A 25,882-nucleotide genomic window follows, 5' to 3' on the forward strand; every position below is an offset into this window, starting at 1 on the left:
ACAATCATTTGCATCAAATGCAATCCATTCAATAGCTTTGTGAGTTTATTATGGAACGAGGATCAAAGAATAGTCAGTATTTAACGTTCATTCTGAGCAGAAAGTAACACTGTATTTGTGAAGGGGCCAGGGCCAAGAGGGCATTGAGAAAGGATCCAAGGAGTCAAAGTGCCAGTTCCCCCCTCCCCCTCCCCGCAGTGCGATTATATAACACTGACCCATACGGGCATTTGAATGCTTGATGGGTCCAACCAAACTTGTTTGAGAGACCGGGGACACAAGCCCCACTGCTCTCCAACTGAACAGGAAATTCTGGAGAAACTTCTTTACCCAGGGAGTGGACAGAAAGCTTAACTCCGTTTCACAAGGAGAGTTGAGACAACTAATCAGATGCATTTGAAGGGCAAATAAATGATCTGCTTGTGGGATGGGGCATAAACCCTAGCATAGGATTGTTGGGCAGAATGGCCTGTTTCTATGCCGTTAATTCCATCATTTTCTGTGCAACAGGAAACAACAGCTCCTGTTGTTTTAGCAGAGAGCAGAGGACTGATACGATGCAAAGGTGCAAAGGTTTACACATGAGCATGTCGTGATGAGGGGACGAGTGGAATAGGGTGGTAGGGGTGGGTGGTGAAACTCACCGGCAAACTGATGGAAGGTCTGCCTGATGTTGTGGGTTCTCTTCTGTCTCCCCCCGCCCCCACCCCATTAGCTGCCATAAATCCAGCTAATGACTCAGGTCTGTGTGAACCCCTGCCAAAAGCAACTCAACCTGTTTCAACATAGAGAGAGTTAATTCAATTTCCCATCAACCAGGAGGGTTATTACCCAGGGATGAACTGGGTTAATTCTATTTCCAATTGCCTCAGGGACAGAGAGGGTTAATTCTATTTCCCTTTGCCTCAGGGATAGAGAGGGTTAATTCTGTTTCCCATCACACAGGAATGGAGAGGGTTAATTCTATTTCCCATTGCCCCAGGGACAGACAGGGTTAATTCTATTTCCCATTGCCCCAGGGACAGAGAGGGTTAATTCTATTTCCCATCACCGAGGGATGGAGAGAGTTAATTCAATTTCCCATCAACCAGGAGGGTTATTACCCAGGGATGAACTGGGTTAATTCTATTTCTGATTGCCTCAGGGACAGAGAGGGTTAATTCTGTTTCCCATCACACAGGAATGGAGAGGGTTAATTCTATTTCCCATTGCCCCAGGGACAGACAGGGTTAATTCTATTTCCCATTGCCCCAGGGACAGACAGGGTTAATTCTGTTTCCCATAGCCCCAGGGACAGATAGGGTTAATTCTATTTCCCATGACACAGGAATGGAAAGGGTTAATTCTAGTCCCCTTCACCCCAGGGACAGAGAGGGTTAATTCTATTTCCCTTCGCCCCAAGGATGGAGAGGGTTAATTCCAATTCTGATCACACTGCTTATTGTTCACCATCAATTTTGCCTTAAGTAAATCTGGATAAAATAGCCTCTCACAAAGACGTAATGAATTGTCAGCTGAATAAAAAACAGATATCCCTCTCTTTGAACACAAATATTTTTGCCCACACCACCGTTGGATGTTAAACGTGGGACTCTGAACTCCATGCTGGGTTGTAACCGTGATTCTGCGTTGCTGCTGAGTCATTGCAGTTTACATGACTGAGCATTTGAGGATCTCCAGTGCCGAGGGATTTATCTGCTCGGTCACAGAAAGGCCGTCAGTCCCCTGAGCTCGTTCTGCTGTTCACTCACATCACAGCTGACTTGCATCCACCTGCCCAGTTTGAATTCAGTCCCTGTGATCAGATCATCAAACTGGATGGAGACTCAGAGCCAACATGCTAGTCGGTGACCTGAACACAGTGTGCTGAGGAATTTAAACACTGAGTGTGCTGGAACAATCTCCTGAGGATTTGGTCAAACCTTGATCTAACCTTCATGCTGCCTTGCTTCGGAGGTACATCTGTTTGGCTCTCTGGTAAAACTGAACATCAGATCCAAAACCGCAACTCCCTCAGTGCTTGCTTTAAATAGAAAGTCAGGAGGGGAGACGTGGTCAATGAGAGGAAACTAAACAAATGTAGCGGCACAAAGCTTGAATGATAGCAAGGTGGATTAAAGAGCCATCGAGGTTAGTAGTTCCATAATGATTGTAAGCATGGAAGGGACAATGGGTGAAAAATCCCCAGCATCAACCCAAACCATTGCACTTCTGAGGGAACATTGTCAGTAGTCCTTGGATATCGACCGGTATCTCCCCCAAACGTCCTTTATTGTACCATCTCAGTAAGCAGCTGGAAGTGGGAGGGACCTTCCACATTGTTTGTGGAGAGCACGAGAGATTACTCAAAGTTTACTGTGCCTGATATCCATCAAATATTGAAAGGCCGAGATAGAGTGGGTGTGGAGAGGATGTTTCCTGTAGTGGGGGAGTCTAGGACCAGAGGACACAGATAGAGTGGATGTGGAGAGGATGTTTCCTGTAGTGGAGGGGGTCTCGGACCAGAGGACACAGATAGAGTGGGTGTGGAGAGGATGTTTCCTGCAGTGGAGGAGTCTCGGACCAGAGGACACAGATAGAGTGGATGTGGAGAGGATGTTTCCTGTAGTGGGGGAGTCTAGGACCAGAGGACACAGCCTCATAATACAAGAAAGTCCATTTAGAAGAGAGATGAGGAGGAATTTCTTTAGCCAGTGGGTGATGAATCTGTCGAATTCATTGTCACGGATGGCAACAGTCATTGAGGATATTTAAAGCTGAGGTCGATAGGTTCCTGATTATTGAGGGAAGCAGAGGAAAAAGGCAGGAGAAAGGGGTTGTGAGGGATAATGAATCAGGCATGATGGAATGGCAGAGCAGACTCGATGGGCACATGTTCCTATTCTGTTCCCATTCCTATAGTCTTATGGTCTGACCTTCATTGTCACAGGAAATCCTGCAGATACCTCAAAGTTATTTCAGATCTATTTTAATGCTGGGAAGAGAAACCTTTGACAAATTAAAAAAACAAGATGTCAGAGAAACTCAGCAGGTCAGTCAGCATCTGTGGAAGAAAATGGACAGGTGATGTTCAGGCTGTTACCCATTGAATCAAATCATCGAATGTCCATTTCCCTCCAGAGACATTGCCTAACTTGCTGAGTTCTTCCAGAAACTTCTTGTTGCTCCACATTCCAGCATCTGCAGCATCTCTTGTGTCAACATCTCACCAGTCTGCTTTCAGAGGATCGAGTGGGGGGCTTCCCCTTGCCCTCCCAATGGTCCAACCGACTGACCTTCTGTGACGGGACAGCATGTGAAGTGTAACTTCAGTGTCGATCTGGTCAGCTGGCCGGTGGAGTCAGCACTATCAGCAGAGTTACTGCCTCAGGCAAATGCATCTTGTAAGGTGAAGGAAATATACCAGGGACATTACAAACCTGGCAGAGACATTGTGGTTACTAATGAAACCTACAGAGCCTCCCTGTCATCATGAAAATAATGAACATCATGTTATTTATGGTTAATTTAATGATTCAGGGACACCTACAGAGGAGTGTTATCAAGTCAGTTGTATTCTGACAACACAAAACACTAAAACTGTGAATAATTCCACCAAATGGGAAATATTATTTGGAAGGAAATTACCGAGGATGTTTGTGATTTTAACAGAGAGAATGCCCCAGGAACACTGCACTGAGGTGAGACCTTGCGGAGTAATGGGATGGTAACGGGGAGTTCCGAGCAATCACCAGAGTAATAGACCATGAGAAAAGTTATTTAACATGAAGCCATATTACACTGAAACAGGCCTTTCAGCCCAACCATTCAATGCCAACCAATGCCCATCTAAGCTAGTCCCAAGCAGCACATACAAAGTGCTGGAGGAACGCAGGTCAGGCAGCATCCATGGAAACAAACAGGCAGGTCAGGACCCTTCTGGACTGCAAAGGAAGGGGAAAGATGCCAGAATAAGAAAGTGGGTTGGAGACGGGAAGGAGGGCAAACTAGAAGGTGATAGGTTGACCCAGGTGGGTTGGGAAATGGAGGGGATGAAGAAAGAATTAGGAGATGATGGGTGGTAAAGGTTAGACAAGTAGGAATCTGATAGAAGTGGAGAGTGAACCATGGAGAAAGGGAAGGAGGAGGGGCACCAGAGGGAGGTGATCGGCAGATGAGGAGAGGAGATAAGAAGCCCGAGTGAAGAATTAAAGTGGGCAAGGGGAGGGAAAATTTACCGGAAGGTGGAGAAATCGATGTTCGTGCCATCAGGTTGGAGGCTACCTAGAAGGAACATGAGATGTTGCTCCTCCACCCTGAGAGTGATCTGATCATGGCAAAAGAGGAGTTCACAGACTGTCCCATTTTCCAGCATTTGGCTGATATCCCTCTAAACTTCTCCTATCCATGTACTGTTCATGTCCGAATATCTTTTTAACTGTTATTATTGCACTTCCCTCAACTGCTTTCTCTAGCAGTTTGTTCCATACACAGAAAAGCTGTCCCTCAAGTTCCTGTTAGATCTTTCCTCCCTCACCTTAAACCTTTGTCCTCTCATTCCTGATTCCCAAACCTCGGGTAAAAGACTGAGTGCATTTACCCCTCATGTTTTTATACACCTCTATAGGGTCACCTCTCATTTTCCAGGACTCCAATGAATAATGTCCTAGCATGTTCAACCTCTCTAGTAAGTCATCATAAATCTTCTCTGCACTCTCCCCATCTTTCCTATATCAGAGTGGTCAAACTGAATACAAGATTCAGAACCCTCTTACACCTTTCCCTTCACCTCACCTGCCCATCACCTCCCTCTGTGCCCATCCTCCTTCACTCTCCTCCACTATCACCTTCCCTCTTCTTCTGCTCTTTTCCTTTTCCATCTGTTGCCTCCCAGCTTCTCACTTCATCCCACCTACCACCCCTCTCACATGGCTTCACCTATCATCTGCCTGCTTGACCTCCTTCCCCTCTCCCTCCTCCTCATTCTGGCTTCTTCCTCATTCATTTCCATTCCTGATGAAGGGTCTCAGTCCAAAGGGTCAACTGTCTTTTCCTCTCCCTAGATGCTGCCTGACCTGCTGAGTTCTTCCAGCGTTTTGTGTTACATTGCCCTGGATTTCCAGCCTCAGCAGAATCTCGCATGTTTACAACATTCCTAATGCAGCCTCACCCATCACTTGGACATCCCAACATCTGCACTCATTGCCATGACTGATGAAGACCAGTGTGGGAAGCCTTCTCCAGCGCCCTTCAGTGATGCACCTTTCAGTGAGAATTGAGAACAGGTCACCGTGGAAACAACTAGGACCACAGATGCAACACACACAAAATGCTGGAGGAACTCAGCAGGTCAGGCAGCATCAATGGAGAGGAATAAACAATCGATGTTTCGGGCCAAGACCCTTCATCAGGACAGGAAAGGAAGGGGGCAGAAGCCAGAATAAGTAGGTGGGGTGAGTAGAAAGGGTATAAACTGATAGCTGATAGGTGAGATCAATTGGGGGGGAAGGTGGCTGGGTAGGGAAGTTGTGGAAAGGATGTGAGAAGCTGGGAGCTTATAGGCAGAAGGTGTGAAGGGCTGAAGGAGAAAGGATCTATCGGTGTTGGCCTGGAACAGTGACTGTTTCCCTCCACAGATGCTGCCTGAGCTGCAGAGTTCCTCCAGCTCTTTGTGTGTTGCACAAGGTTTACAGCATCTGCAGATCCTCTTTGGTCTCCGTCTTGCTGCAAGAGCTCGGGGGGTTCTGCCACTGATACAGACCGGGGAAAGCACTGGGTCTGGGAGGAGAGACTGCACAGCTAAGGAGGTATGTATTATCACTGAGGGGTTGAAGAGAAGAATTCAGAGATTGGCTGGTTAGTGTCAGGGAGGTTTGTGGGATCTGGTGTATGGAAGGAGGGATTTGAGGTAGCAGGGATAGGGATGGACGGGGCAAAGAGGTAACTAAGCAAGGAATGGGCGCTGGTGATGAGCTGTGGGGTGAAGCAAGGAGACTGGAATGAGTAGGAGTGCACCGTGGAAGGTAAAGTTTAGCTTTGTTTTTCACGTGGACATCGAAACACACAGTGAACTGCATTGTTTGTATCAACGGCCAGCACAGTCCGAGGCTGGACTGGGGGCAGCCTGCAAGTGTCTCCATGCTTCCAGTACCAACATAGCATGCCCACAACTCACCAACTCTATCCCGTACGTCTTTGGAATGTGGCAGGGAAGTGGGACACCCAGGAAACCCACCGGGAGTTCGTATAAATTCCTTGCAGACAGCGGTGGGATTGTATCCCGATCTTACAGCTGGTGTTGCAGAGCATTACGCTAACCACTGCGCTATTGTGTACCTGAGGAAGTGCAGGCAGGGAGAGGCCTGATCTGTCTGAGAGAGCAGAGTGAAGCAAGTGAGAACTGTGAGGACACAGAGGCAGCAGGGATGTGGGTCCACACTCGGCAGGGTAGGGGAATTGTCTCAGGAGTTCCTCTGGCAGATCATGTCACTTGAACCAGGGGCAGAAAAGGGCAGAGCGAAGGGGCAACTCGGCGAGGAATGAGTGAGAGCAAGCAGCCGTGGGGTGAAGCACAGGTGGATGTGGGTAGTGCTAGAGGCAGATACGTTCAGGGCATTCAAGAGATTCTTAGATAGGTGCATGGATGAAAGGAAAATCAGAGGCTATGTGTGGGTTATTTATCCAAATTAACCCGTTGTACCTGATTACTTGCACTTCAGTCATTTGTAAAGTCCTGGATAACATTTCCCTAAGCAGTTCACTTCTATTTTGTCCAGTATTTCTATTTTAACCCCATTGAAGCAACAGAGTCTGTGGTCTGTTTGCTTCCCAAAAATGTTAGAGTTTTGCAGTAACAACTTGGAGTTTCAACATTTAAATAAATATATTGCCTTGCAAATACCATCTGTCTTGAGGATTGTTCCATGCATCACCAAGTCAAAATAACTTTTGTCAAAAATATTTTCAACATGTTTGCTTTTGCTGGTATTTTAGGGCCTTGGGGTTGCTATTCTGCCTGATTGATTGCAAGAAGTCCTATCCTATTGGTTCCTCTCTTAACTTTCCCCACCCCTTCTCTCTATCTCCATTGGTCAGTTGGCATGACCATCATCACAGTGTCCCATCTTCTCAAAGACAACTGGACAGCCAGCAAACTGTTTCTTCCTCAAAATAAGATACTAGAAAAGAGTGGAGATATTTGAAATAGTCTTGAGAGGTAACTTCTTCACAACGAGGCAACAAGGCATGGAATGTGCTGCCAGAGGAAATGATTGAGGCAAGGTCCATTGCAACATTCAAAGTTCAAAGTATATTTATTATCAAATTACATATATATGATCATATACAACCCTGAGATTCATTTTCTTGTGATCATCCTCAGTAAATCCAAGATGTACATTAGAATCAATGAAACACTGCACCCAACGGGACAAAAATACAACAAACTGCAAATATAAAAGAATAAATAAATAAGCAATAAATATTGATAAGATGAGATGAAGAGTAAATGAAAGTGAGTTCATAGGTTGTGGGAACAGCTCAGTGATGGGACGAGTGAAGTTATCCCCTCTGGTTCAAAATCCTGATGGCTGAGGGGCAAAACTGTTCCTGAACCTGGTGGTGTGGGTCCTGAGGCTCCTGTACCTTCTTCCTGGTGGCAGCAGTGACAAGACAGCTGGGTCTGAGTGGTGGGGGTCCTTGATGATGGAAGTTGCTTTGCTTTGACTCTGTTCTGTGTCAATGTGTTCAACGGTGGGGAGGACTTTACTGGTGATGGATGGGGCATTTAGAAAGGTAGATGGAGGGATATGGACCAAATGCAAACCACGGGGACCAGTATGGAGGGTGCTGTGGACGGCATGGACCAGTTAGGCTCAAGGTCCTGTTTCCGTGAACAACTGGCTGTCTCTACGTATGATATTCAACCAACAGCCAAATGGCTACTAATTCCCACTGCAGCATTTTGATTAAGAGTGTTGAAAGATAAAGTTTCACCAACTTGTGATGACTCTCCTTTTTTTTTCCTGCTCCCAAGAGAGCTTATTTTTATTAATTCCTGGAGGGAAGTGGGTGGCTAATTACTCTTATTATTAATCTTGTTATTATTATTTTGTCTTATTGTTACCCGATTATTCTAATAAATGTTATTAGTCTAAAACTGAGAAACAATCCAAAGTTTGAGAAGGTAAATTCTACAATATAGAGTGGAAATTCTGTCCTCTGTACCATGTCTGGAAGTTTCCTTAATTTCAGATTTACGGCACTTTTTGAAAGTTCAGTCCAAGCACGCACTTGAGTGAATGGGAAAGAGGGGCAGGGAGGACTCACTCAATATTCAGCCCAAAATGGACAATGTTATCGAAGCACGATGATACTCTACTGTTAAGAGTTTCCTGAATGGCTGCATCATGTTGTAGTACGGCAATTCAACTGTGCAGGAATGTGAGAAGCTGCAGGTAGTTGGCACTGTCGGATACATCCCTCCCCATCGGTGATATCTACAGGAGGCTCTAAGTCAAGAAGGCAACACCCAACATCAAAGGTCCCCACCGTCCAGGCTATGCCATCTTCTCACAGCTACCATCGGGCAGGAGGTACAGACGCCTTAAGTCCCACTTCGCCAGGGTCAGGAACAGTTAATTCCCTTCAATGATTCCAACCCGTACAACCCTAATCAGTACAACAACACAATGACACTACGATCACTTTATAGTCAGATGGACTATTTTGGTTCTAATCGTGTAATTTCTTGTAGAGGTTGAGTATAATTTGTTTTCTCTCATGAATGCTGTTTACAAACAGCGAGTGGCCATCACGGTCGTTTCTCTCATGATCTCAAGACCCCTTTGGACGTTGTTAATCTGGAAAGCCGTGAGTTTGATTCTCTGACTTATTGGATGAGAGAGGGTGTGGATGGTGGCGGGAGTGGGGGAAGCTTTCTCTCTCTCTCTCTCTGGCCTCGGCTCACAGCGGGGACTAGGCCTGGAACCACGGTGTCAGCTGTTTGCAGCCACTGCAGTGAGCAGACTTCACCAGGGGCAGCATCCAGAACAGAGTCGGAGCTGCCTTCCCAGGGTTTGGTTTCTCTCGGAAGAAGACGAGCTCTGTTGTGGCCGACTACAGATTTTATTTTGGCGGCACCAATAGACTCAGGCCTCAAGCTGCGGGTCGCTTGCTTTTCAGCCGCTGCGGGAGGAGGCGTCCCAGCTGTCGTGCTCGACCGGGGACGACATAGCGCAGTTGTGGTCGACTGAAGATTGAAATTGGACTGAGGGGCCTGGACTATGTTTTCTGGGTGTGTTTTACTGATATTCTTTATGAACCTGTATATGCGAGGATTGGGCCTTTAAGCCATGGTGTCGCCCACTGGGCGTCTGGTGTTGGGGTGGGTCGACATATTAAATTGGTGGGCTGGGAGATCTGGACTATATACATACTTTGCGTTGTATTTTGACTAATATTCTATATGTGCTTGTATATGTGAGGACTGTGCCTCAAATCCGCAGATTCACCAAGCGGAGTCAGGCGTCGGGGTGAGAACTGGGCCATGTCACTGGGCGGGTGGTCAGATGATCTTGGTGAGCTGGTCTGCACGATATACATGCTCATTCTGCCTCGTTGTATTTTACTGATATTCTGTGTTGATGTATGTGTGAGGACTGGGCATCATGTCGCGGGGGGGGTGGGGGGAGGACATTGGTGCTCTTATTCTGAGTGTGTGTTCTTGTGTGTGACTTGGCAACGTGTTTAGCACCTTGATCTGGTCTCCTTTGGTGATATTCACCAGCATTCATGGATGGTTGAGTGACAATTCAGCTTGAATCTGATGTTGTGGCAAGTTTTTCATTGTTCATACATGGCCTTGTGCTTGTAACAATAAACCTGGCTTTGACTTTGACATGCAAAGTCTATAAAATTGAAGGTGTGCTTGTGTCTGAGAACACAAACATAGGGTCCCCCACACCCTTGAGTCAAAGCAGTTATAAGAGAGATTGGGATATCTCTGATTACCACCTTCTTATCCAGCACATTCACAGTTCCAGGAATATTGTCAGCAAAATAACCATCATGAATGTCTCCAAGCAATCGCTACAAGCAACAAGCAGAGGAATTATTATTCTACACTTCATTGGCAACACCTTCCAAACCCACAGTCCTTTTGTCCAAATTGGATGTTTTCTGTTGGCCAGACCTACTCGATATATTGATTACTTTTAATCAAAATTTCTAGTTCCACTACCTTGCTACCCATGGAAACTAGAATTATTAGTTATAAACAAGATTCAAGTTTCTCTTTACTTTGATCACCAATTCCTCAGGAAATACCATTCCTCTTTCCAGTTGCCCTTGACAACAGTGGTGAATTCTGGGAAAGACTCACTTCTTTGACAAAGGAATTTTACTGATGAACAAGACTAGCATTACTCTGAAATTGAACTCCTGTGTGCTGTCGTGTTTTTTTTATATATCTTGTATTTACTGTGTAGAGATGGTTTCTAACATAAAAGGTCTTAATTTTCCCTGGCCATCCCACCAAGATCACGCCATAACCTGTGTGTAACAGCATCAAGAATACAGCAAATCTGACACAGTGAAATCCTGCCGCTTTTGAGAATATCACACTTAATTGATGAAAGCAGACTGGGCTGGGGTTTAACATTCGATATATTTTCAAGAAGTGGTGGGAACATGTCATTTCCAAAAAACCTTTACATTATGAGCAATTTCCTACATTGATCACTGTACTGATGGCTGACTTCTGTACCAGTGTAAAATTTATCAATTTTATCACCTTCACCACTAGCTTCCATTAGTTCTTGTGGACCATTTCTGACACTTCTCTCCCTCTTCCTGATCTCTGATGGAAAGGTACCTGATCTTTGTGCTTTATGACTCTGTGACTCTCTGTCTCCATTTTGGGAGACAAGCTCTCCATTGATATTTACTATAAACACCGACTCTCACAGCCTCTTAGACTGAACTTCTTCCCACGCTCTCTGTCTCCATCTCAGGAGACAAGCTCCACTACAAACTCATTGACTCTCACACCTCTTCCCACTATGTCTCTTGTAAGGATAACATCCCTTTCTCTCAATTTCACATTCTCTGCAAAATCTGCTCTCAGTATGGGACTTTTCTTTCCAGGTCATCTGAAATGTCCTTTGTCAGGAAATGTGGCTTCTTTTCTGTGGTGGTTGATGGAGTCCACTCTCACATCTCCTCTGTTTCTGTATTTTGACTCTCACCCCACCTCGCAGCAGATTGAGCAGTTTCCCTGGTCTTCACCTTCCACCTTGTGAGCCTCTTTACCCAACATTTCATCCTTTGAAATTTTCACCAGCTGCCACAAGATCACATCAGCAGCCACATCACCTCCTCCCCACCTTGCATTCCCTTCACCGAGGATTAATTCTTGGGATACTGGCAAATGAGTGGGGACAATAACCATCAGAAATGATCACCATGGTACTCGATACCCTTGTTTCATCTCATCCAAACAAGGGATTAGAGGCGGCACATCGGAGCAGCAGTTGGCGTAATTATTACAGCTCTAGTGGCCCTGGTTCAATTTCTCTGCACTGTTCCTTAGCACTATGAATTAATCTGTTGTCTATGCATGTACATTTTTCTCACTCTCGTTGCAATGTAGGCCCTTATTCTAGAATGGAGAATAAAGAAGTTCCACCACTAGTAACAGATCACCAGCCTCTTGTGTCCATTTTCAATCCCAGGAAGAGAATTTCAGTGATGACTGCTAATTAGTTATAACTTTGGGCACTTTTCCTAGGAGCCCACTCTTATGACAGAGTTCAAGGACAACAAACAACACAGCAATGCTGATGGCTTGTCACATCTTCCACTATTGGCAATTGAGGAAGAAAATATCTTCATACTGTCACCAGCAGAAGTGTTCCACATCGCTTTGGTGGACCAGTTGTCGGTAAGAGATTCTGAAACACAAAGGGAAACAAGGAATAACCCAACATTGTCAAAAGTCTGTGAAATCACTATACAAGGATGGCCAGCTCAAGGTAACCCTATGTTTCCAGAGTTCTCAATTGTGGTTCCCTCTAAACTGCGTACCAAAGTGTTAGAGAATCTGCGTGAAGGACACCTGGGTGCAGTCAAGATGAAGAGTCTCACCCGGAACTACAGTATGTGTGGTGGCTGGGAATAAATAAACAGATTGAAGACTTGGCCAAAAGATGTTTGGGATGCTAAAGATTTCAAAATGTCCCCCAACAGGTACCACTACACCCACGGGAGTGGTTGTCGTCACCACGGCATAGGGTACATATTGACTTTGCTGGATCATTCATGAACTGTGTTTCTGATTGCTGTAGATGCTCATTTGACATGGTCGGAGGCTATACTAATGAAGTCATCCGCCTCAGCAAAGACTATCTCCACCCTGGGGGCCAACTTCACCAGAAATGGCTTACCAGCACAAATTGTGAATGACAACGGACCACAGTACCTGCCCGAAGAATTCCGTCTGTTCATGAAGAAAAATGGCATCAGGCATTTCAAGTCTGCTCCTCACCACCCAGCAACGAATGGGTCAGTGGAAAGGTTTATCCAAACCTTCAAGAAGTCCATTAAAGCGATGGACAAGGAGGGCATTTTTCTAAAGCTCAAGGCGGACAACTTCCTTTTTGTGTATCTGAACTTTGTTCATACTACCACAAATCAAACACCTGCAATGCTGTTCATGAGCAGGAATCTGAGATCTCGCATTGACCTCCTGAAAGCAGACCTCCGGAGGACTTTGAACGAGTTGCCAAGTGAAGCAGCAAGGAGCTTCGAGATTGGACAGGAAGTCCTGGTGGGTGATTACCAAGGAGACAAGTGGACACTCGGTAGAACAGCTACAAGAATTGGCCCACTGATGTTGGAGATTAGAGATAGAGGTGTCATGTGGACCAGGTACCGGATGCTCAACCGAAGAACACACCTGAGCTGATTGCATCCAATAAGATGGGCACTTTATAGTCACCTGACTTACCTCTCAGTGATGCTCACGTCACTGACGGCAATGTGCCACCAGAAATTGAGGGTGTTATCTTAGACAAGACACCTGCCAAACCTGATGCAGGTCCACAGGCGCTATCCTGGAAGAAACAGAGAACCACCCAAAAGACCGAACCTTTAGAACTGTGAAGTTGCAATGAACTGTTATTGTTAAGGTATGTTTATTTGGAATATGTGTTTATGAAAGGGAAATTCAATGTCTTGTACAAATACGGTTTCTTCGTTGCATTAATCTAAAGGGCAAGGAAGTTTAATATATGGACCTTTCTTTCTTTCTTTCTTTCTTTCTTTCGTTATTTATTTATTTATTTATTTATCTATTTATTTATTTATTTATCTATTTATTTATCTATTTATTCATTCATTCATTCATTCATTCATTCATTCATTCATTCATTTATTCATTTATTTATTTATTATAGATTTATTTAAGCCATCTCCCGCATGCGTGCTTTTCTTTAGTATATCTGCAGGTGTGCAGACTACAGATCAATAGGTTAATTTCCTCCCATATTCCTACATTACTTCAGTTTGTACCGCTGTACTTTGCACCATCTTGATTTGTGTTTGTCAGTGTACGTATTGTTGAAATTGTCATTCCCATGTGTAACTGTCAGTTTCACATGGGCCAGGAAGTTCATTGTACCCTGGTGTATGAAACAACAAACTGAACGTTTCCTCTGCTAGTTCGGCACAGATAGCATCTATTAGCAGGTCGTCAGTGCAAAGCTGAACAGTTTCTGAGTTACCGGTTGCTTAGGAAGAGGTGGAAGATCAATCCAAGTGCTGGAAATCTAAATCCAGTACTCAGCGCGGCAGTGCTAAGCCATTTATTCTGCAAACCCAACTAAATTATAACACAAAACTGTTCATTAGTGGATCTCAAATGAGCATTTTTAGCTTTGAAAAAAAATGACAGCACAGCAGGAGTCCATTTCGTCCCCTGTCCTTTCAATTTATCTGTAGTTTTATCTAGTTCAAATTTAATTACTTTCCTAATCCATTCATGTAGCTTCTCAAAGAAAATCGCACGGAAATGAGTGTTTTATTCAGTTACCTAATGTAAATAATTGACCCCAATTATATCAAAGTTTTCTCTCCTCTCTTTCTGTTTCACTTGCATTCTCTTTCTCTCTCTTTCTTTCTCTCCCTCCCCACTCTCTCTCTCCCCCCTCCCCCCACCTCTCTTCCCCCAACAAAGGATCTGCATCATATTAGTGAGGTAAGATCTGCCGCCATGTCTATAAAATACACTGATTTCATTCTAACATGAGTCACCACCGTTTGGCAGGCAGTGGTTGATCGTTTCTGAAAGGCGCAGGAAACAGCCTGTGATGTCCTGTCATGTTAAGTATGTTGATCATCCCAGATGTTCTTAGTGAATGAATTTGCCAGGCTGAACTCTAAACAACAGCCCATAATCAATTCAGATTTTGAGGAAGGTGTGGAAGAGCAAGACAGTGACTGTGTTCTCAATCAAAGCGGGATAGGTTTGCACCTGATAAACCACGGGTTGCCTGTTGTGGTGTGATCCAGATGGGTGGGTGTTGGTTGACATTAATAAGTACATGCTTTCCCTCAACTTGCCCCTTCTCTTCCCACCCCTCCTTGGTAAAAGGCTCTTGGCTGGTTCCTGCCCATGTTCATTCCAACCAATCAGAGTCGCCACTTTTCTCTGCAACTCAGCTCCAAATTTGACAGTCCAAGAACAGCATTAAAAACAGAGGCAAAGGTCTAAGTCCAGTTTCAGAATGTCACAAAGCCCATGGACCACCCTGATTTCTCCTTCCACACTGTCCATGGACCACACTGATACCTCCTTCTGCACTGCCCATGGACCACTCTGATATCTCCTTCCACACTGCCCATGGACAACTCTGATACCTCCTTCTGCACTGCCCATGGACCACCCTGATTTCTCCTTCCACACTGTCCATGGACCACACTGATATCTCCTTCCACACTGTCCATGGACCACACTGATACCTCCTTCTGCACTGCCCATGGACCACTCTGATTTCTCCTTCCACACTGTCCACGGGTCACACTGATATCTCCTTCCACACTGTCCATGGACCACACTGATATCTCCTTCTGCACTGCCCATGGACCACACTGATATCTCCTTCCACACCGTCCACGGGTCACACTGATATCTCCTTCCACACTGTCCATGGACCACACTGATATCTCCTTCCACACTGCCCATGGACCACACTGATATCTCCTTCCACACTGCCCATGGATCACACTGATATCTCCTTCCACACTGCCCATGGACCACACTGATATCTCCTTCCACACTGTCCATGGACCACACTGATATCTCCTTCCACACTGTCCATGGACCACACTGATATCTCCTTCCACACTGCCCATGGACCACACTGATATCTCCTTCCACACTGTCCATGGACCACACTGATATCTCCTTCCACACTGTCCATGGACCACACTGATATCTCCTTCCACACTGCCCATGGACCACACTGATATATCCTTCCATACTGTCCATGGACCACACTGATATCTCCTTCCACACTGTCCATGGACTACACTGATATCTCCTTCCACACTGTCCATGGACTACACTGATATCTCCTTCCACACTGCCCATGGACGACACTGATATCTCCTTCCACACTGCCCATGGACGACACTGATATCTCCTTCCACACTGTCCATTGACCACACTGATATCTCCTTCAACACTGTCCATGGACCACACTGATATCTCCTTCCGCACTGTCCATGGACCATACTGATATCTCCTCCAAACTGTCCACGAGTCACACTGATATCTCCTTCCACACTGTCCATAGATCACACTGATATCTCCTTCCACACCACACCAAACTCGAGTTCCTGCAGGTGATAAGGTCCACAGGTCACACTGATATCTCTTTCCACTCTGTCCATGGACCACACTGATATCTCCTTCCACACTGTCAATGGACCACACTGATATCTCCTTCCACACTGCCCATGGACCACACTGATATCTCCTTCTACACTGTCCATGGACCACACTGATATCTCCTTCGACATGGTGGCAAACTGCGGCTCCTTCAGGTCAGAAAACCCAAAATCATACAAATGTCTCCTTCCACATTGTGGCGAACTTCAGTCAGTCACCCATCCTGGCAACACTCCACTTCCTAAAGGTTGCTTCCTGGCATAACCACACTATACAGTTACTGACACACTCAGCTGTTTCTATCTGGTGAACTTCTCTCTAGATGCTGGAAACACCTAGGAAGCTAATAGCTGTTGAATATTAAAAGAAGCCACCCACTGTGGGAGAAAGAGTACCGACCGGGGAAGGAGAGAACACAGCTATGTCCCAAAAGCATTTACCAACAAAATCATCTGGGGGCGTAATCCTCGGGAACACCAGTTAGGTTTCTCAGTTTGAGGGCCACGTCTACAGTCTTGACGAAAGCATCAATCATTTTCCTCATCTCTGGAGTGTAGGGATCATATTCCAGTTTCCTGAGGCCAGAGCGTTTGAAGTTTCCATCCTTCTGGCTCTCCACACAGAGCAGCCTGTCGTCGGAGACACTGAGGCCCAGGATGAACACCATCTTTTTCAGCTGGTTGAAGAGATCGTGCTTCAGATCTTCATAGTGGACCACAAGGACTTCCTTGCCGTACTTTAACCAGTCGAGAGTGTGGGATGCCCACCAAGGTGCGTAGTTCTTCACGAACTCAGGCCATTCTGTAGAACAAAGGAAATCATTAAATATAAAAGACCGCTTTGGTTTAATTCATGACAACACATTTTCAATAGGTGACGGTTCGAGAAGGCAGCACTTATCACTGAGGGCCCTCACCATCCAGGTCATGCTCTCTTCTCATTGCTACCATCAGGCAGGAGGCAGAGAACCCCTGAAAACACAAACTCAATGTCTTAGGGACAGCTTCTTCCTGTCTGCTATTAGGTTTCTGAATGGATCATGAACCCATGAACACTACCTCCTTATTTGCTCTATTGTTGCACTAGATATCTATTTTTTAATATTTCTTTTTATAACTTATTGTAATTTTATGCACTTTACTGCTGCCACAAAACAATAAATTTCATGACAAAATCTCAGTGGCGACTTTATTAGGTACACTTCATTAATGTAAATATCTAATCAGCCAATCACATGCCAGCAACTCAACGCATAAGAGCATGTGGCCATGATCAAGAGGTTCAGCTGTTCAGGCCAAACATCAGAATGGGGCAAAAATGTGATCTAAGTGACTTTGACTGTGGAATGATTTTTTTGGTGCCAGACAGGGAGGTTTGAGTGTCTCAGAAACTGGGATTTTCGTGCACAACCATTTCTAGAGTTGACAGAGGATTGTGCAAAAATCTAGTGAGCAGGACTTATGTGGGTGAAAACACCTTATTAATGAGAGAGGTCTGAGGGGAATGGATAGACATTCATTAATGCAGTTGTCTAATCAGCCAATCATGTGGCAGCAACTCAATGAATAAAATGTGTAAAGACGGTCAAGCGGTTCGGTTGTGTCCATGCCAGACGTCAGAATGTGACAAAGAAATGTGATCTAGGTGAATTTGACCGTGGAATGATTGTTGGTGGATTGAGTATCTCAAAAGCTGCTGAACTCTTGGGATTTTCATGCACAACAGCCTCTAGAGTTTACAGAGAATAGTGTGATAAACAAAAAGCATCCAGTGAGCTGCAGTTGTCTGGGTAAAAATGCCTTGTTAATGAGAGAGGTCAGAGGAGAATGGCCAAATTGGTTCAAGCTGACAAGAAGATGACTAACTCAAATAGCCACCCGTTACAACAGTGGTGTGCAGAAGAGCATCTCTGAATGCACAACACGGTGAACCTTGAGGTGGGTGGGCTACAGAACAGACATACTGCACACTCAGCGGCCACGTTATTAGGTACAGAAGGTACCGAAAACAGTGATCACTGAGTGTAAACTGAGTGTTGATAACCCAGGGAAATTCTGAATAAAACAACAGAGAGAAACCAGTGACAGAACTAAAAATAACCATTTGCTCTTTTCCATGCCAAGGTTGCCAACAAACTGTGCTCAACTTGGTGTCACAGCTGACTGGCTCGGAGTGGGCTGGGACAGAGCCAGTGTTACACCTTGCTCTGTGATCAGACGTACCAGAGCAGATGCCGGAGTTGGCCATTAACTCCCCACTGAACCATCGGAGACAGAAGCTGTTTCATTAAGCAGATTCGGGGCAATCCACCTTGTGTAATCACAGCACATAAAGCTTTGCTTTACAACGGCCCTGAGGAGATCGTAAAACTAATGTCATGGAACAGAGTGACAATTTTGCAGACACTTCAGTCATGTCAAAGGGAACAGCTGGGGCAACACAGCTGGAGCTGTACGACAAGGCAGGGGTCTTAGTCAAGTCTGTATGACTATTAGAATATATGTACTGGAACATTCCTGCCCTTGCAATAGAATGTCAAGATCAATTAAATTGTGCTTAATGTTATCTTGAACTAATTCAGACCCATCAATTTAATGGTTTCCATCTCAGCTTGGGATCTTCCAACACCTGTTATTACTTCTGTTCCATGGCTGGAATTCCATCTGCTCCCTCTCTCAGCATCACTGCCTTGGATGGGGGCTCCAATGCACAGGATCAAAAAGGCAGTGCCTCAGGAAGGAAGCATCAATCATTTCGGACCCTCACTGTCTTGCCCTCTTCTCATTACCACCATCAGGGAGAAGGTACAGGAGCCTGAAGACGCACACCCAATGTTATAGGAACAGCTGCTTTCCCTCTGCCATCAGATTTGAAAGTTGAAAGTAAATTTATTGTCAAATTACACATGGTATAAGAAACCAATTACTACACTGAGATTCATTTTCTTGCAGGCATTTGTAGGAGAGCAAATAAATGCAACAGAATCCATGATAAACTGCACAGAAACATTGCTGAGTGGCTACTGTGCAAACGAAGACAAGCTGAGCAAATGTTCACCATAAACAAATAAACACTCCCGAGAAAGTGAACTGGAGAGTCCTTAAAGAGAGTTCAGAACCATCCGTGAACTCACAAACTATCACCATTAACGTAAACGTCGCTCTTCCTCTTTCACACTAATTATATATTCATTTATTATTTTACCTTACAACAATGTTTTATGTCAGATACTGTGTTTCAGCCACAGCATAACAAATATCACAACTTTTAACAGTAATAATAAACCTAATACTGATTCTTCACTCGTACAAATGCCACTGAGGTGGAGTGATACGTATCACTCGAGTATTGTAAATGTCACTGAGGTGGAGTGATACGTGTCACTCGAGTATTGTAAATGTCACCGAGGTGGTGTGATACGTATCACTCGAGTATTGTAAATGTCACTGAGGTGGAGTGATACGTGTCACTCGAGTATTGTAAATGTCACCGAGGTGGTGTGATATGTATCACTCGAGTATTATAAATGTCACCGAGGTGGTGTGATACGTATCACTCGAGTATTGTAAATGTCACTGAGGTGGAAATCTGCTGCCACAGGAACATGCCAGGACTCGCTACACACTGGCTATGAGCAAAGCCAGCCATGTCAATATGATCCCATACGTCACAATCTAGTCAATCTCACTTGGATGAGAAAATGGTTGGTTTGGGAAACCACTTTGTCTCAACAGCAGATGTTCTATCGTCTTTGAGTAAATGAATCACATGTCCCTTACAGATTGGGATGCATCCTATCATGATCTCTAAATGAAGAAATTTTAATCCAAACCCAACCTTTTGTTATATCTTAGCATCAAAGGCATGGGACTGGCACTGGAACTGAAAGTAATCTCTCTGCCAACACGTCTTTTCCAATTCAACACATAAATATATCAACAAACTTAAAAGGCTTACTGTGTCAGATTCTCCACAGTTCTTTGTGTTAAGTACTTTCTTTATTGTCTGTGTAGCAGATACTGTACATTTGCTGTGGGCATACAACATCAAAGTGCCAATGGGAGCTTCAATAGTTGCCCATTAACACTAAACTTGCACCTACGCTCACTGGCCACTTTATGCGTGTATGGTCCTGGTCTTCTGCTGCTGCAGCCCATCCACTTCAAGGTTTGCCTTCCTGTCAGCATTCTCTTTTGCCCACAAATCCACTACTCACTAGAAGCTTTTTTTTGTTTGTTTTTTGCACCATTCCCTGTAAAACAATAGAGACCAATGTGTGTGAAAACCCCAGAATTTCAGTGATTTCTGAGATCCTCAAGCCACCCCGTCTGGCACCAACAATCAAAGTCATTTAGATCACATTTCTTCCCCAATCTGACGTCTGGTCTGAACAACAACTGACCCTCTTGATCATGTCATGTCTACATGTTTTTATACATTGAGTTGCTGCCACATGATTGGTTGATCAGATGTTCACATTAATGAGCAGTTGTACAGATGCACCTCATAAAGTAGCCACTGCCACTGTAACATGATATTAAGCACGGCATGTTCTGCAAAAGTTAAAACTGTAAATGGAATTTCAAGAACAATATTCTAAACAAGCCAAACAGCTCATGGTTTCCTTTCTCTTTTCATTCCTACAGAGATTGTTTGGGGACAAAACAATTCTTTCAGATTGGTTTAACTTTCAAAAAAACTTCCCTCATTTGTCTTCTTGTCCTTACAACTGTTTCCACCCTGAGCATCGCCTTCATGATCTACTTTGACTTTTCATTCCATTGATAGGAAAGACACCAACAGCGATACTCTGTGTGAATGGACAATTGCTCATCTTCCCTCCCTGTGGACTCTGCCTGCAGTTCACCCATCACTGGAATGTCTGTTCACTTTGATGTCTCTGAGCTCTATTCAGCCGTGCTCCATCGATTTTCCCCTGTGACAGAATCTCAACGGCTGGTTAATGAATGCTTTCGTCACCCAGTGCAGTGTAACCCAATTGTTGCTCTGACCATCTAACCTTTGGCAACCTTCTGGTCCTTTCAATACCTCATTTGGTTTCATTCTTCTGAAAGAATTCTTGTTCTCTACACAAATACAAAACCTGTTTTCCCACGAGGATGATTTCATCCGGTTCCTCTATATCAAGCAACTTATCATCATCATCATCCTTGGCGATTTCAACCATCTGACCTCTCCAGCTCTTCAGACTCTCTTGCCTCTGTGACTTCCAGCTCAAAAACCCTCTGAGATCTCCAGCCTCATCTAATTCTGGCCTCTTTCCCAGTGCAGCCTTTAGTCACTTGAATATTTTTCATCTGCATTTTCAGTTGCCTCAGCCTACTCTCTGGATTTGTCCCTCTTCTTTCTCTCCTATTTCTACGTTGGCTGAATTCTGCTTTCAACAGTGTACTCTGCATACTGTTCCCTTTGGACTACCTCGATGTGCTTATGCATGGTCTGATCTGCTTAGATGATACATAAAGATTAGCTTTATTTGTCACAAGTACATTGAAACATAAGGTGAGATGCATCATCTGCGCCAACAACCAGCACAGTGCAAATAAACAAAAAAATTATATGGAGTTATCATTTCAGAGGACCTGTCCTGGGACCAGCGTGTAAGTGCCATTACAAAGAAGGTATGGCAGTGCTCCAACTTTCTAAAACAAATTGCACAGATTTGGCATGCCATCTACAACTCTGACAAACTTCTATAGATGCACAGGGGAGAGTATGGCCTGGTATGGAAAAGCCAATGCCCAAGAACAGAAATTCCCTACAAAAAGTCGTGGTTACACTCCAGTACGTCACGGGAAAAGCTCTCCCCACCCTTGAGCAGATCTACGAGTCTCAGCATCCATCATCAAGGACCATCCAGTCCATGCTCTCTTCCGCTGCTGCAGTTGGGGAGGAGGTACAGGAGCCTTAAGTTCCACACCACCATGATCAGGAGCAGTTATTACCCTACAACAATCAAGCTCCTGAACCAGTGTGGATAACTTCACTCACCTCAACACTGAACTGATTCCACAACCTACTTTCAAGGGCTCCAACACATGTTCAAAATTTTGTTTAGTTATTTACTATTTTGTTGATTCCAATTTGTCTTCTTTTGCACTTTATTTATTGAGATACACTACAGAACAGGTCCTTCCGGCCCTTCGAACCATGTTGGCCAGCAACTCTTGATTTAACCCCAGCCTAATCACAGGACAATTTACAATGACCATTTAACCTACCACCGGTTCAACTTTGGAAACTGGAGCACCCAGAGGAAACCCACGTTGTCACGGGGATTAAGGACAAGCTCCCTACAGGCAGTGGTGACAATTGAACCCCAGTCACCTGTACTCTAAAGCATTTCGCTAACCACTACACTACCATGCTGCCCCAAAGAGTGGGCAAAGGAGGTCAGTGGGACAGGTGGGAGTCGAACCTCTAATCGTCTGATCACTAGTCAGAATGCACAGGCTCAATCCTTGTCTGTAGTTTTTCATTCGTTCTGTTGTGTTTCTTTGTATCTACTAGTGAATGCCCACTAGAAAATGATTGTGTAAATATAAGTGATTCAGAAGTGAGACTGGCGTGTCATGAGAGCTCAAATCAGCTTCCAGGCGTTGCAACGCAACAAGGAATCCTTGCAGTAACAGAAACAGTAACAATTTTCTTTCTTTGTTCTGTTTGTCACATTAACTCGGGCATGGGCTGCTTGGTGGAGCTTTAAATCTATCAGCATTCCCACAGACAAAACATGACCCAGTCTGGCCAATCTCCTCTGACCTCTCTCATTAACAAGGGGCTTTAGCCCACAGGACTGCTGCTCACTTTGGTCATCGCACCATCCCTGTAAACTCTAGAGATGATTGTGCATGAAAATCCAAGGAGAAGAGCAGTTTTTGAGATACTTAAACTGCACCTCTGAAAGGGGGAAGATCTGAGGATCCCTGCAGCACCCGGTGAGCCTGTGACCTCTGTCTCAGAGACCGACGTTAGGCTGTCTTTCAGGAGGGTGGACCCTCGCAAGGCGGCAGGTCCCAGAGGCTCCGAAAACTTGTGTCAACCAACTGGCAGGATTTCAGGACATTTTCAAACTCTCACTGCCACAGTCTGAAGACCCCACCTGCTTCAAAAAGGGAACAATTATTCCAGTGCCTGAGGAAGGTAGCAGGAGCTGCCTTGATGACTATCACCCAGTAGCACTCAGACCGACAGTGATGAACTGCTTCGAGAGGTTGGTCATGACTAGAATGAACTCCTGCCTCAGCAAGGACCTGGACCTTGCCTATCGTCACAATAGGTCAACTGCAGGTGCAATTTCAATAGCTCTTCACACCTGGACAATACAAACACCTACGGTATGTCAGGATGCTGTACATTGACTATAGCTCAGTGTTTAACTCCATTATTCCCACAGTCAGATCAACAAGCTTTATAACCTGGGCCTCTGTACCTCCCTATGCAATTGGATCCTCGACTTCTTAACCAGAAGATCACAATCTGTGCAAATTGGTGATAATATCTCCTCCTGCTGACGATCAACACTGGTACATCTCTGGGGTGTGTGCTCAGCCCACTGCTCTACTCTCTCTATAACTATGACTGTGTCGCTGGGCATACCTCAAATGCCATCTATAAATTGGTTAATAACAACGGTTGTTGGTAGAATCTCAGATGGAGATGAGAGGGTGTACAGGAGCAAGATGTCCCAGCTAGTTGAGTGGTGTCACAACAATAACCTTGTACTTAATGTCAGTAAGTTGAAAGAGCTGATTGTGGACTTCAGGAAGGGTAAGACAAGGGAACACATACGAATTCTCATAGAGAGATTAGAAGTGGAAAGAGTTCCTGGATGTCAAGATCTCTGAGGATCTAACCTGGTCCCAACATTATCCATGCAGCTATAAAGAAGGCAAGACAGCAGTTATATTTCATTAGGAGTTTGAATATATTTGGTTTGTCAATGTAAATACTCAAAATCTTCTCGATGTACCGTGGAGAGCATTCTGACGGCAGACAGCATTGCTGTCTGGTTTGGGGGATCTACTGTGCAGGACCAAATGAAACTGCAGAAAGTTGTCAAATTAGTCCACTCCACCTTGAGTACGGCCCTCCATAGAGTCCAAGACACCTTCAAGGAGTGGTGCCTCAGAAAGTGACATCCATTACTGAGGACCCCTATCACTTAGGGAATACCCTCTGCTCATTGTTACTGTTAAGAGGGAGGTACAGAAGTCTGAAGGCAGACACTCAGTGGTTCTTCCCCCCGCCATCCGATTCCTAAATGGACGTTGAGCCCATGAACACTACCTCACTTTTAAAGTATACATTATTTCTTTTTTTGCACTATTTTAAACTATTCAATATACATATATATACTCACTGTAATTGATTTACTTGGTTATTTATTTATTTTTCTTCCTATATTGTGGCAATCCACTTTCTGCGCAGGCGAACCGGCTCACAAATAGCCAGAGCGTGGGGGGAGACGTTGGTAATGCACCTCTGACGTCATTTCCGCCCAGAGAGGGCAGGCGCTAAGGATTAAATGCCAGCGCTGCGAAGTTTGAATAAACTAGTCTCGAAACGATTTACCGACTGTGTGTCGTCTCTAGCTCTGTATGTAGTACATTGCTACAATATTATCATTTATTGCTTTGAACTGCTGCTGCTAAGTTAACAAATTTCACGACATACGCTGGTGATTTTACAGCTGATACTAATTCTTTAGCGTTTGACTGTTTTTTATGTAGAATCGTAGAAACCTACAGCACAGTACAGGCCATTCAGCCCACAATGTGGTGCTGACCATGTAACCTACTCTAGAAACTGCCTAGAATTTCCCCACCACATAGTCCTCTATTTTTCTAAGCTCCATGTACCAATTGTGTCCACCTCTACCACCATCAGTATTAGTGCAATCCACTCACCCACCACTCTCTGTGTGAAAACCTACCTCCGACATGCCCCCGTATACCTACTTCCAAGCACCTTAAAACTATGCCCCCTTGTGCTAGACATTTCAGCCCTGGGTAAAAGCCTCTGACTATCCACATGATCAATGCCTCTCATCATCTTATACACCTCCTTCAGGTCACCTCTGACCTCCGAGGAGAAAAGGCCAAGTTCACTCAACCTATTCTCATGAGGCACACTCTCCAATCCAGGCAACATCCTCGTAAATCTCCTCTGCACTCTCTCTTTGCCTTCTGTGGGCAAGCCAATTTTGTATTCTATGCTTCCTTAGTTTCTGAATGAGCTTTGAATGGGGAACCTTATCAAATGCCTTACTGAAATCCATATACACTACATCCCCTGCTCTACCTTCATCAATGTGTTTTGTTACATCCTCACAGAATTCAGACAGGCTCATAAGGCACAACCTGCCCTTGACAAAGCTGCATTGACTATCCCTATTATGATTATGTCTCTCCAAATGCTCATAAAACTTTCCTCTCAAGATCTTCTCCAACAACTTGCCCACTACTGAAGTAAGTCTCACTAGTCTATTACTTCATGGGTTATCTCTACTCCCTTTCTTGAACAGGGAACAATATTTGCAACCCTCCAATTCTCTGGTACCTCTCCCACCCCTATTGATAATGCAAAGATCATTGCCAGAAGCTCAACAATTTCCTCTCTTGCTTCCTACAGTAGCCTGGGTTATATTTCATCTGGACCTGGTGACTTGCCTAACTTAATGCTTTTCAAAAGCTCCAGCACATCTTCTTTCTTAATGTCTCTATGCTCAAGCATTTCAGTCTGCTGTAAGTTATCTCCACAATTGCCAAAGTCCTTTTCCCTGGTGAACACTGAAGCAAAGTATTAATTAAGTTCCTCCACTATCTCCTCCAACTCCAGGCCTACGTTTCCACTATTGCCCCTGATTTGTCCTATTCTCACATGGCTCATTCTCTTGTATGCCCTGGGGCTTTCCTTAATCCTGCCCACCAA

At 44.7% G+C, this 25,882-nt stretch overlaps 1 protein-coding gene across 1 annotated transcript in view; it reads right to left on the reverse strand.

The window, feature by feature from the left end:
• Positions 1-7,926: 7,926 nt before the first annotated feature.
• Positions 7,927-25,882, reverse strand: part of LOC132401195 (sialate:O-sulfotransferase 2-like) — a 470,540-nt gene continuing 452,584 nt past the window's right edge. Inside the window, exons 10-11 of the mRNA XM_059983174.1 lie at positions 16,369-16,729; positions 7,927-11,930 (exon numbers count right to left, since the gene is read on the reverse strand). Coding sequence (XP_059839157.1) covers positions 16,377-16,729 — 353 coding nt within the window. The 3' untranslated portion in view covers positions 7,927-11,930; positions 16,369-16,376. The remainder of the gene's footprint in view (positions 11,931-16,368; positions 16,730-25,882) is intronic.

Source organism: Hypanus sabinus, chromosome 10 (genome assembly GCF_030144855.1).
Source record: "Hypanus sabinus isolate sHypSab1 chromosome 10, sHypSab1.hap1, whole genome shotgun sequence".
Lineage (NCBI taxonomy): Eukaryota > Metazoa > Chordata > Chondrichthyes > Myliobatiformes > Dasyatidae > Hypanus > Hypanus sabinus.